The sequence below is a fragment of the Danio aesculapii genome, chromosome 16 (genome assembly GCF_903798145.1).
Source record: "Danio aesculapii chromosome 16, fDanAes4.1, whole genome shotgun sequence".
Taxonomy (NCBI): domain Eukaryota; kingdom Metazoa; phylum Chordata; class Actinopteri; order Cypriniformes; family Danionidae; genus Danio; species Danio aesculapii.
In genome coordinates this window covers 1,181,178-1,194,315 of record NC_079450.1, presented here as the reverse complement: position 1 = coordinate 1,194,315, position 13,138 = coordinate 1,181,178, and the positions used below count along the sequence as shown (strand labels likewise).

Here is a 13,138-nt window from a genome sequence, read left to right as displayed (position 1 = left end):
ATTCTTTGCATAATTGTATGCACAGTGATCTATATTTATATGGTATGAAGGTATAATGTATTTATTTCCTATCCTGCCTAATTTTAATGTGACATGCATATGTACAATGTCTCATTTTTTTGTTGTTGTTGTGATTTCTCTTCATTCTTTTTTAATTTGCATTGTTAAAATTGTATATAGAGCAGCACAGTAGTTCAGTGGTTAGCACTTTCACCTCACAGCAAGAATTGAGGTTCGAGTCCCGGCTGGGTTTCCTCAGTGCTCCGGTTTCCCCCACAGTCCAAACACATGCGCTATAGGGGAATCGATGGACTAAATTGGCCGTAGTGTATGTGTGAATGAGTGTGTGTGGGTGTTTTCCAGTACTGGGTTGCAGCTGGAAGGGCATCAGCTGCGTAAAACATATGCTGGATAAGCAACCCCTGATGAATAAAGGGACTAAGCTGAAGGAAAATGAATGAATGAAAAGTTTATATTAAACTAATTAAAATTAAAATAAACACTGTACAATCTGGATGCACCAATACTGAACGGCACATTGTCAGAAGTGTGTTTTCGGTGTGGTGGCCATTGGAAGAACATCTTCATTTTGTTCCTGAAATCAAACCAAATAAAATAAATGTCAGCATATTGTGTATTGACATTACATTCATATTGATGTACATGTGTGTTAAGGGGCTTTTTGTACATTGGATTGAGTATTTCTTATTTTTTAAAGCAAAAAAACATTGACTTTTATTGGAAATATTATTTTAGCTTGTTTTTTTTTTTCAAAAACTTAAACTGAAGTTGAAATATTCCTCAGTCAGAATTATGATGATGATGTTTGTGTTTACACTCATTTAATGCATTTTGATTATAAAGGAATGTTTCAGGTTTTCTGATTTCAGCGTTTCTCTGTTAAAGGGACAGTTCATCCAAAAATGAAAATTTACTCACTATTTTCTCCTCCTCGAGTGATTCCAAACCTTTAAAAGTTTCTTCATTCCGTTCAGCACAAAAGAAGTAATATTGTTGAAGAAAACTGAAAACCTGTAACCATTGACTTCCACTGTAGACAGTCAAATATTATGGAAGTCAATGGTTACAGGTTTTCATTCATTCATTTTCTTTATGGCTTAGTCCCTTTATTAATCAGAGGTCGCCACAGCGGAATGAACCACTAACTTATCCAGCATATGTTTTACGCGGCGAATGCCCTTCCAGCCGCAACCCATCTCTGGGAAACATCCATACACACTCATTCACACACATACACTACGGACAATTTTAGCCTTCCCAATTCTCCTCTACCAAGTCTTTGGACTGTAGGGTAAACCGGAGCACCCGGAGGAAACCCACGCCAACACGGGGAGAACATGCAAACTCCACACAGAAACACCAACTGACCCAGCCGAGGCTCGAACCAGTGACCTTCTTGCTGTGAGGCGACAGTGCTACCCACTGTGCCACTGCGTCGCCTACAGGTTTTCAGTTTTCTTCAAAATATATTCTTAGTGTTTGACAGAAAAAAGGTTGAAACATATAAGCCGTAGATTTTACTAAAAGAGTTTTTAGTTTTGGGTGAACTATCCCTTTAAGATCTGTTTAAAGTCTTATATATATATATATATATATATATATATATATATATATATATATATATATATATACATATATATATATATATATATATATATACATATATATATATATATATATATACATATATATATATATATATATATATATATATATATATATATACATATATATATACATATATATATATATATATATATATATACATATATATATATATATATATATATACATATATATATATATATATATATATATATACATATATACACACACACACACACATACTTACCGGCCATTTTATTAGGTACACCTTACTAGTACCGGGTTGGACCCCATTTTGCCTTCAGAACTGCCTTAATCCTTCGTGTCAGAGATTCAACAAGCTACTGGAAATATTCCTCAGAGATTTTGCTCCATATTGACATGATAGCATCACACAGTTGCTGCAGATTTGTCAGCTGCACATCCATGATGCCAATCTCCCGTTCCACCACATCCCAAAGGCGCTCTGTTGGATTGAGCTCTGGTGACTGTGGAGGCCATTTGAGTACAGTGAACTCATTGTCATGTTCAAGAAACCAGTCTGAGATGATTCACGCTTTATGACATGGTGCGTTATCCTGCTGGAAGTAGCCATCAGAAGATGAAGACACTGTGCTCATAAAGGGATGGACATGGTCAGCAACAATACTCAGGTAGGCTGTGGTGTTGACACCATGCTCAATTGGTACTAATGGACCCAAAGTGTGCCAAGAAAATCTCCCCCACACCATTACACCACCACCACCAGCCTGAACTGCTGATACAAGGCAGGATGATCCATGCTTTCATGTTGTTGAGGCCAAATTCTGAGCCGACCATCTGAATGTGGCAGCAGAAATGGAGACTCATCAGACCAGTCAACGTTTCTCCAATCTTCTATTGTCCAGTTTTGGTGAGCCTGTGTGAATTGTAGCCTCAGTTTCCTGTTCTTAGCTGACAGGAGCGGCACCCGGTGTGGTCTTCTGCTGCTGTAGCCCATCCGCCTCAAGGTTGGACGTGTTGTGTGTTCAGAGATGCTCTTCTGCAGACCTCGGTTGTAACGAGTGCTTATATGAGTTACTGTTGCCTTTCTATCAGCTGGAACCAGTCATCTCCTTTCCTCCCCATTCTGATTCTCACTTTGAACTGCAGCAGATCGTCTTGACCATGTCTACATGCCTAAATGCATTGAGCTGCTGCCATGTGATTGGCTGATTAGAAATTTGCGTTAACGAGCAGCTGGACAGGTGTACCTAATAAAGTGGCCGGTGAGTGTATATATATATATATATATTTGTTCATTTATTTAGAGCAGAAAACATTGACTTGTGTATCATTGCAACATTTTTCTTCAAACACAAATGAACTTGAATCTGAAACATTGATCAGATGTTTGTGCTGGTGTGTGTGTGTGTGTGTGTGTTTACACTGATGTACTGCTCCATCCACGTCAGCAGCTGTGTGACTCTGGTGTAAACGCCGGGTTTATTGGGTCGAGCGCATCCTTCACCCCAGCTGACCACACCAGCCAGCCTCCAGTCCCCCGCTACTGTCCTGCAGACCAGAGGACCACCACTGTCCCCCTGACACACACACACGCACGCACACACACACACAAGCAATACACGCACAAACACGCGAAACACAGGAGAAACACACACACAAGAAACACGCACACATGGGAAACACACACAAACAGGTTACACATACGTTAAACACACACATGAGAAATACACACACATGAGAAACGCACACACACACATTTTTTGAGTTTTACCACGTTGTGTGTAGCGCACCTGACAGGAGTCGACTCCTCCCTCCATCACTCCAGCGCACAGCATTCTGGGAGAGATCTGAGAGCCGTACACCTGTGCTAGCGAACACACAGACTGATTGATGAGCTGGACCGAGGCCTGTCTCAGGTGTGGCGACACTGAGCCTGTGTGTGACAGAGAGAGAGAGAGAGAGTGGAGGATTGTGGGTAATGATGCAGAGCTCACAGCACATGTTCAGAGTGACTCTCACCGCCCTCTCGTGTGTAACCCCAGCCTGTGACCCAGCAAGAGGAGCCGGCCGCAAACACCTCACGGAGACGCGGCAGACACACAGGCCGCACTCCATCTACACAACACACACACACACACCTGTGAGAAAACTCCATATGCACAACACACACACACACACCTGTGTGAAATAGTCAAATGGAGAGCTTTCTCAAGTATGTGGTGCCTCAAGGATCAGTTTTAGGCCCTTTGCTGTTTCCAATATACATGTGTAACCCTGCTGGTAAATATGTCACACTTCATACAATGAAGTATAAACACAGATCAAATACAGAACGATAAAGTTCAACAGCAGTAAACTGGAGTTTCAAGAGTTCACACTGAGCTGATGATTGATTATAAAGCTTGTTTGGCATGCTGTACCTGGAGAGAGCCCTGAGCTCAGAAGATCCTCGAGCCTGGGGCTCCCTCCCGTTTGCAAGGCGAGAGGGGAGTTTGAGCTCAGGTAGATCTGGAGAACTCCCCTGCTGTAGTAGCTAATGAACAGATAGTGATTGCTCTTAAGAGATAACTACTGACTAGGAGCATGTCTATGGTGCTGATTTGGATTAGTCAATTAACTTAAGCTGCATGTTTTTGGACGGTGGGAGGAAACTGGGGAACCCGGGGGAACCCACGTGAGCATGGAGAGAACGTGTAAACTCCGCACAGAAACATCAGCTGGCTTGGTAAGGACTAGAACCAGTGACGTTCTTACTGTGAGGCGACAGTGCTAACCACTGGGCCACTGTGCCACCCATCTAGGAAAGGAGGAGGAGTAGGGGTGGAAGGGGGGATTCTTCAAATGAAGATGGCTGTGATATGAAGCTCAGGGGATTTATAGTGGATTAGGAATCGTCTGATTGGTGAATCATGAATTGGATAATGTGGGAGCAGCCGCAAGCAATCATAAGCACGTGATCCTCTTGACATTAGTTTATAAAGAAACTTCACAAGAACAAGTAAACTCTGTCTTTACTGCACGTGTGCTGCTGTAGTCTAATATGCCAGTGGTGTGGTAAGAACAGTACTGCACTTGTGCTCCAAGGGGTTTCGTCTTCAACATCTTGCAACAATATTTAGTTTTAGTTTTTTTCAGGAATGTTTTTTTGGATTCAAGTCATTTTTTAATTAGAATTTTAAGAGTTAATTTGCAAAAACAAATAATAAAAAATAACTGCAGTGAACTACAAGGCTAGTTAGCCTACAATGATAACTGGCAAAATGCAACGCAACTGCAAAATTGCAGTATAATGAGGTATAAACACAGATCAACTAGAATACAATAAAGATCAACAGCGGTAAAACCTGCTTATTTTAAAGGGCACCTATGGTGAAAAATCTACTTTTCAAGCTGTTTGGACAGACATATGTGCATGTATGGTGTATAGAGCGTCATATTGGGGTGATTATAAACACACCCAGTCCTTATTTTCAATTTAACAACATTAAAACGGTGGACCAATTGGAGCGGTTTTCAGATCGACCGCAACTTTACGTAGGGGTGCGGTCCCCCCGCCCACCAATATTGATTGACAGCTGCGTATTAACATGTCCGGTAGTCACGTGTATAATCATATCAGCAAGAGAGGACGAGCGCAAAGCAGCCGGGAATAAAAGCTCTGTTCAGTTCACTAGGATCATCAATCATCATCAAACGTGATCAAGAGTGAGTTTCACATGTTTAACATGTTTTAAAACAGAGCATGTGTGTAATGAAGTACAGCGATTTAGCTTAGCTTTACTTCATCAGCACAGCCGCGTGTCAGAACAATTATAAAGGAAGACGCTTCAGTCCTGGTTTGTGGACATTAAATCAGGTTTATTTTGTACATTAATATAAGAGATCTCCATACAGCAGTGGAGATTAACCTGTATCCTGTCACATATGCGTGCAAAACGAGTGCAAAGCTAAACAGGCGCTCTGTCTGTCTGTCTGTCTGTCTGTCTGTGTGTGTGCGTGTGCGTGCGTTAACTTTGTGTGACTCATCGATGCAACTGCACAACAAGTCCTCATTGGTAAAGTTCTTACTGTAGTATTTCTCTCAAACGCTACGTGAGTTCTGCTTCCTTTAAGTCTGTCTGTTGTCTGAATTAGCCAAGGGAGGAGATTAAGGCACGCAGACAAGCACGTAGAAACAGTGGGCGGGGAGGACTAGCCTTAAAGGAGCAGTACACCTAAGCAACTCCTCCAGGATTCTTATATAAACATGAGGCTCGTCAAACTGGTCGTGGTGGTGGAGTCGCGTCAATCTTTAGTGATATTCTTAATGTTAATCAGAGAAACGGACTTATATTTAGCTCCTTTGAAGTACTAGCGCTTAATGTTGTCCTTCCAAACACTATGCAAAAACCTATGTTATCTCTCGCTCTAATCACCATATATAGACCTCCAGGACCCTATGTCAATTTTCTAAAAGAGTTTTCTGATTTTATCTCTGACTTACTAGTTAAAACTGATAAAATACTAATTGTAGGAGACTTTAACATCCACATAGATGACGCTAACGACACATTAGGGCTCGCGTTTATGGACTTGCTGGTCTCACTAGGACTAAAGCAAAATGTTATTGGTCCAACTCATCGCCTAAAGCATACACTAGATCTAATTCTGTCTTATGGAATTGAGGTCATTGATGTAGACATTATACCACAAAGTGATGATATTACAGACCACTACCTCTTACTATATAAGCTGTGTTTACCTGAAATTAGCAGATCCGCTTCGATATATCATCCTAGTAGAACTATTGTTCCGTCCACTAAAGATGAATTTATAAATAACTTACCTGATCTTTCTCTACTTCGAAATGCACCCGCAAACGCAAATGACCTTGATGTAGTAACCAGCAGTATGGATGCCATCTTTACTAGCACTCTAAATACTGTGGCACCCATCAAACTAAAAAAGGCTAGAGAGAATAAATCTACACCGTGGTATAATAGTCATACCCGCGCTCTCAAAACAGCAACCCGTGCCCTGGAACGTAAATGGAAAAAAACTCATTTAGAAGTCTTTAGAATTGCATACAAAGACAGTATGTCCAGCTATAGGAGGGCTTTAAAATCTGCCAGGGCTGAGCACCTCCGACAACTGATAGAAAATAATCATAACAATCCTAGATTCTTATTTAACACCATCGCTAAATTAACAAATAATCGGTCATCTTTGGAACTAAACGTTCCACCGCAAATTAGTAGTGATGACTTCATGAATTTTTTCAGTGATAAAATAGAAGGCTTTAGACAGAAAATAGGAGATATTAAACTTTCTGCACCGCCTTATACTTCAGATCCAGTAAACACGCCTCTGAATCTAAATAACCTACAGTGCTTTAAAATCATAGAACAGGAAGAGCTAGACAAAATTATAAATAGCTCTAAATCAGCTACGTGTATATTGGACCCAATTCCAACAAAGTTACTGAAAGAATTGCTACCTGTTATAGGAGAACCTCTTAACATTATCAACTCTTCTTTATCTTTAGGCCATGTTCCAAATCCTTACAAGTTAGCTGTTATTAAACCTATTATTAAGAAACCACAACTGGACCCCAGCAACTGAGCTAATTATAGGCCTATTTCAAACCTTCCATTTATATCTAAAATACTAGAAAAAGTTGTTTCTGCTCAATTCTGCTCCTTTCTGCAGACCAACAATGTTTTTGAAGTGTTTCAGTCCGGTTTCAGAGCTCATCACAGTACAGAAACTGCATTAGTGAAAATAACCAACGATTTACTCTTAGCTGCTGACCGAGGGTGCATCTCGCTATTAGTTCTACTCGATCTTAGTGCGGCATTTGACACCATTGACCATGGTATCCTTATTAATCGCTTAAAGTCTACAGGTGTCCAGGGACAGGCCCTACAATGGTTTAAGTCATACTTATCTGACCGTTACCAGTTTGTAAATATAAATGGACAACCTTCACAAATCAGCCCAGTAAAATACGGGGTGCCTCAAGGATCAGTTTTAGGCCCTTTACTGTTTACAATATACATGCTACCCCTGGGAGACATTATTAGAAGACATGGGATCAGCTTTCACTGCTATGCAGATGATACTCAATTATATATTTCAACTAAACCTGACGAGACGTCTAATCTGTCCAAGCTAACTGGGTGTATTAAAGATGTTAAAGACTGGATGACCAACAATTATCTTCTCTTAAACTCAGACAAAACAGAATTATTACTTATTGGGCCTAAATCCTGTACACAGCAGATCTCACAACTCGATCTACAATTAGAGGGATACAAAGTTAGCGTTAGTTCTACTATAAAAGATCTGGGTGTCATATTAGACAGCAATTTAACTTTTGAAAATCATAATTCCCATGTCACAAAAACTGCTTTCTTTCATCTGAGAAATATCGCTAAGTTACGAAGTATGCTATCCATCTCAGATGCAGAAAAGCTAGTCCATGCTTTTATGACTTCTAGGCTGGACTACTGTAATGCTCTGTTTGCTGGCTGCCCAGCATCCTCTATTAACAAACTTCAATTAGTACAAAATGCAGCTGCCAGAGTTCTAACCAGGTCTAGAAAATTTGATCACATCACCCCAATTTTATCCTCCTTACACTGGCTGCCTGTTAAGTTTCGTATTGAATTTAAAATATTGCTTCTTACATATAAAGCTCTAAATAATCTGGCTCCTGCTTATCTAACCAATCTTCTGTCTCGCTACAATCCAACTCGCTCTTTAAGATCTCAAAACTCAGGACTTCTGGTAGTACCTAGAATAGCAAAGTCGAGTAAAGGAGGTCGAGCCTTCTCATTTATAGCTCCTAAACTCTGGAATAGCCTTCCTGATAACGTCCGAGGCTCAGACACACTCTCCCAATTCAAAACTAGATTAAAGACCTATCTGTTCAGTAAAGCATACACTTAGTGCACCACTTAGGGGGCTTCCACACAGGTTATGCATCTTGCTGATATACACTGTGAACATCAGCTACGCTAATTATTTTCTTTATTCTCCATTTCCACCTGGGGATACTCTTCCCGAGGCCCTCAGACTATGCAGAGTCACTGATTCGATCCAAGACCAACGACGAGATGATCCCAAGGTTTCCATATCCTGGACCAGGCCGTATCCTGAACAACTACTGCGATGGTCATGAAAGAATGGAGAACATGAGACTGTTTCCTATGACGCTCCAGAGACAGACGAGTCTTCGCTGAGGCCAGCTTCCAGCCTCCGCCACTGAGACTGCAGCTCTGCACAAGACGTTTGGCCAGCGGAGAAATTAAAATGGTCGTGCCCAACTGAGCCTGGTTTCTCTCAAGGTTTTTTTTTCTTCACTTCCGCCTTTAGTGAAGTTTTTTTTTCCCTCTCCGCTGTCGCCACTGGCTTGCATGGTTCAGGATCTGTAGAGCTGCGCATCGTTGGATTTGCTCTTCAATATTTGGACTCTCAGTAGTGATTATTAAACCACACTGAACTGAGCTAAACTGAACTGAACTTAAACACTACAAACTTAACTACACTGTTCCTATTTACTGTGACCTTTTATGTGAAGCTGCTTTGACACAATCTACATTGTATAAGCGCTATACAAATAAAGGTGAATTGAATTGAATTGAATTGAATATGCCCAAGAAGCAGACGTCATAAGCGAGAGTCGTTTCTGATGTGACAAGCTTGTCTTAAAGATTACCGAGAACCTGCTGAACTGCTGATAGTTTCTTAAGAGTACTGTAACAAATAGGGAAAAATAATAATGTAAATCTGAATTTTTAAAAACAATTGTACATTTACTTAATCTACAATAAAAAAATAAAGGTACACAAACTGCCATGATGTTTCGACGGGTTAAAAGAGAACATTGTATTTTTGAGTGACCAATATATACACTTTAGGTACTAATATAGTTCAGATACTAAAGTGGAGCTTTTAGATACAGACACAAACTTTGAAAAAAAAAAAATAGCCCCAGCTTTAGAAAAATTACTGAGAGCGTGTATCAACGTATCATCATCATCATCAAAAAACAACATACCTGAAGACTTTTGTAATAACCACCCACCAAAGATGTTGGCCAGTTTTGGAAAGTATATCACAAGCATATCTGAAAGCTTGAACAGGGTTAAATCATAATAATACATTATAATTTTAGGCAAACTCTGGAACAAATAAAGAAATACTAAAAAAAGGGGCATGGAACTTTTATCATACCTCTGAATAGGTGACATTTTCTTGTACATTTAATTGCCGTCTTCCAAGTCCAGCCATGGTGAGACGCAGTTCTGCCTCTCCTTTTGGTGTTTTTTCATGCTGTTTGTAGAGCAGGTAATATGTATTAAAATAGCTTTTGTCTTGCCACGTATACGGTGCAAAACAGCTGTTCTCTCTACGCTCCTTTCGAAAAAACCCAGGAAATGACCTACAAATATTTTCTCATTAGTGTAGGAACAATTTCTATGAGAGGAAAAAAACACATTAGGTACTTCCACAGATAAAGTCTTTCACTGAATCTCACACCTAGCCATCTCTTGCTGAACTGACTGGCTCTGGAAACTTGATGTTGTCCTCTCTCCCTGCTGTGCTGAATTAATCTCTGTAATTTGGTTGGATCTCTGGTGATATTAGGGTGAGCCTCGACACCAGGCTTTGAGCAGCAGATATTATTTCTTCCAATGGAACCTGATAAACATTAAGATAAAATTAACCTGTTAGTCATGCAGAATCATGATAGACAATGGTTAAAGAGGGTTGACAGATGGATGTATGGATGGATAATTTTATTTAGATTAGAATTCTGTTCATTGAGACATTGTAAATTACCATAAATATATAAAAACGTAATTGCTGCTTAGTACTGTGGATTGCTACCACCTTACTTTGTTCAAACTTAAAGATACTATAAAAACTTATATCTGAGCATATCATCTCTTCATAAATCAATGAGGAGCTTAATTATTCAGCTTTCAGACGATATACAAGTCTGTTTCAAATGATTGCCCCTCATGGCTGGTTTTGTGGTCCGGGTCACATATTTAACCAATTGCTAATCTGCATAGACTTTATTACAATATTCAATATATTTTCCGACTCATTGGGTGATAATAAGACAAATGACCGTAGATCCCAAGTTTTTTTAAACAATTAATCGATTTGATTCAGTGTCATAAAAATGTTTAGCACAAAAATGATAAGCACAAACCCTCAAATATTTAACCTGCCTTTTGCTGATATCTTCAATATAAAATAGATCAATAGCCTATCTGGCTTTTTAAAAAGGTGACTTAATCAACAGATGTCATGTTATAGGTAAACACCGTTAAGTGATTCACTGAGAAACTCTGCGCTTGCTGCCTGTCACGTTCACTTACGTTGTGCTAACTTAGCTTGCTAACCTCAGCCCGTTCTTAACCTTTCTAAAGAGGCTTCAGCCCGAGTCTCAACCTTTATTACAGCTCAAGGAGGACATTTCTCAGAGGGAATAACAAAAGTCTTACCTGAGACGGTGTGTGGGAGCTGCCCAGCCATTTTGTTCGACGGGCTTCCTTCAGTTAGGATTCAGGATCTCATCACGCAAGCGCACCGCTGTGATCGATGGCTTTTGAGGGTTTATTAATGCCTGTGACAGCGGTGATGTAATTTTGACAGTGGAGTGTCGCTTTTTGATTCGTACCCGTAATCAGATCGTCGTATCCGTGGTGAAATTGTATTTCGTGTTTATAAAGTAACGTTACGCCCACCGTAGATTTATCAGTCATATACAAACAGACAGAGTAAATGTCGTATCTGTGTCTGTTCTAATCGCAGATTTTGGAATTGCACCCTCGTAAAATTACGAGTATGTTCCGTTTTCCTTTACGGTTTATAATTACAGATGCCTGAATTTTATGTACGAACTATGTAATGGTTGCTCAAGCATAAGGAGTCAAGAAGATTTCATGATCAAGAAGTTTTATTAGCTTCAGAGCTAAACAGCAAACAGCTCAGCATGCCACATGGTTACCAACACATGGTTCTCGCTACACATTCTTCTTCTACCCTTTTATAGAACCCAAAGTAACCACTAGCGCCCCCATGTGATTCAGTGACTCAATACAAGAACATAACATTCCCCCTTTACTAAAAACATATCTTTCTCAACAATCCCATAATTTTAAAGTTAATACAATGGTGTCACATTAAACACTAAAGTGCATCATCAGTTTAACAATACAGCATAACTGATCATTACTATACTCAATGAAACCATGCATTACTTTAATACCAGTTACTTAAATACTAAGTAACGTAATCTTGCAGCCAACGTGGAGGTCGTCTTACACGTGCTGAAAGTCTTTCTGAAGCAGATGGAGGATCAGGAGGAGGTATTTGAATAGGTGAGCTCAGTTCATTTTTAGGCAACATTCCAGCAGCAGAAGCAGCAGCAGTCTGAATGGGTAAAGCCACAAGTTGATTTTTAGTGGAACATTCTATAGGTGCCAGAGTAGAAGACAGATGAGATGCATGCCACTTTTTTCCGTCAGACAACTGGTAGGTACATGGACCAATTTGACGAGTAATTTGCAAAGGTCTTGAGAACTTTGGGTGTCCTTTTGGAACATGAACTGGACTTCTTACACGTACCCAGTCTCCCTGTTTAAAGTTAGGAGTACAAGCTTTTAATCTAGAGTCTGCATACATTTTCATTTTCTTCTGTGACAATGACACTTTCTGACTCACAGCACTTTCGCTAGTTGCAGGAGGAGGAAGAATGTTCAAACAAGTCCGCATCTTTCTGCCACACAGCAATTCAAATGGAGAGAGTCCAGTTGCAGAATGTGAAGTAGCACGATAAACTTGAAGAAACTGTGTTACTGTTGGATTCCATGCTTTCCCAGACACAATAGCTGACTGAATACAGCTCTTGAGCACACGATGAAATCTCTCAATGGCACCATTTGCAGCTGTATGATAGACTGATGTAAATGTATGTTTAATACCTCTCTTTTTCAGAAAAGCAGCAAACTCCATTGACCGGAATTGACATTCATTGTCAGATACCAAGTACTGAGGATTTCCAAATCTACTAAAAACAGATGTTAAGAACTTTATCACATTTTGAGTTGTGATCGAGGAAGTAAATGCAACTTCAGGCCACTTACTATGGTAGTCAATCATAGTTATAATATACAGACAATCCCAAGTAGCAGTTTCAAATGGGCCTACAATATAAACAGCCACTTTTTCCCAAGGCCCAGAGGGGTAAGGTACAGGTTGAAGAGAAGCAGCAGAAACAACAGCAGTCTTATCGGAGGAAGCACAAACTTGACAGTTTTTAAATCATCTGACTGACCAAAGAATCCATACCTGGCCACCAATAGAGTTCCCGGAGACGTTGTTTTGTACGGACAATTCCTTGATGACCATCATGGGCCAGATTCACCAAAACGTGTCTTAATGAAACAGGAACAAGAAGACGTGATCCTCTGAAAACATAGTTGTTTTGAACGCTCAACTCATTTCTTACATGGAAATAGGGACGTAC

The 13,138-nt window shown here is 40.0% G+C and overlaps 1 protein-coding gene across 1 annotated transcript; it reads right to left on the bottom strand.

The window, feature by feature from the left end:
• Window positions 1-296: 296 nt before the first annotated feature.
• LOC130243645 (transmembrane protease serine 3-like) lies at window positions 297-3,793 on the bottom strand. Its single transcript, XM_056475902.1, has 4 exons — window positions 3,631-3,793; window positions 3,402-3,544; window positions 3,033-3,188; window positions 297-595 (listed from the first exon to the last, which is right to left on the bottom strand). The coding sequence occupies exons 1-4, from the start codon at window positions 3,764-3,766 to the stop codon at window positions 542-544; spliced, it is 489 nt and encodes a 162-aa protein (XP_056331877.1). The 5' UTR covers window positions 3,767-3,793; the 3' UTR covers window positions 297-541.
• Window positions 3,794-13,138: the final 9,345 nt, after the last annotated feature.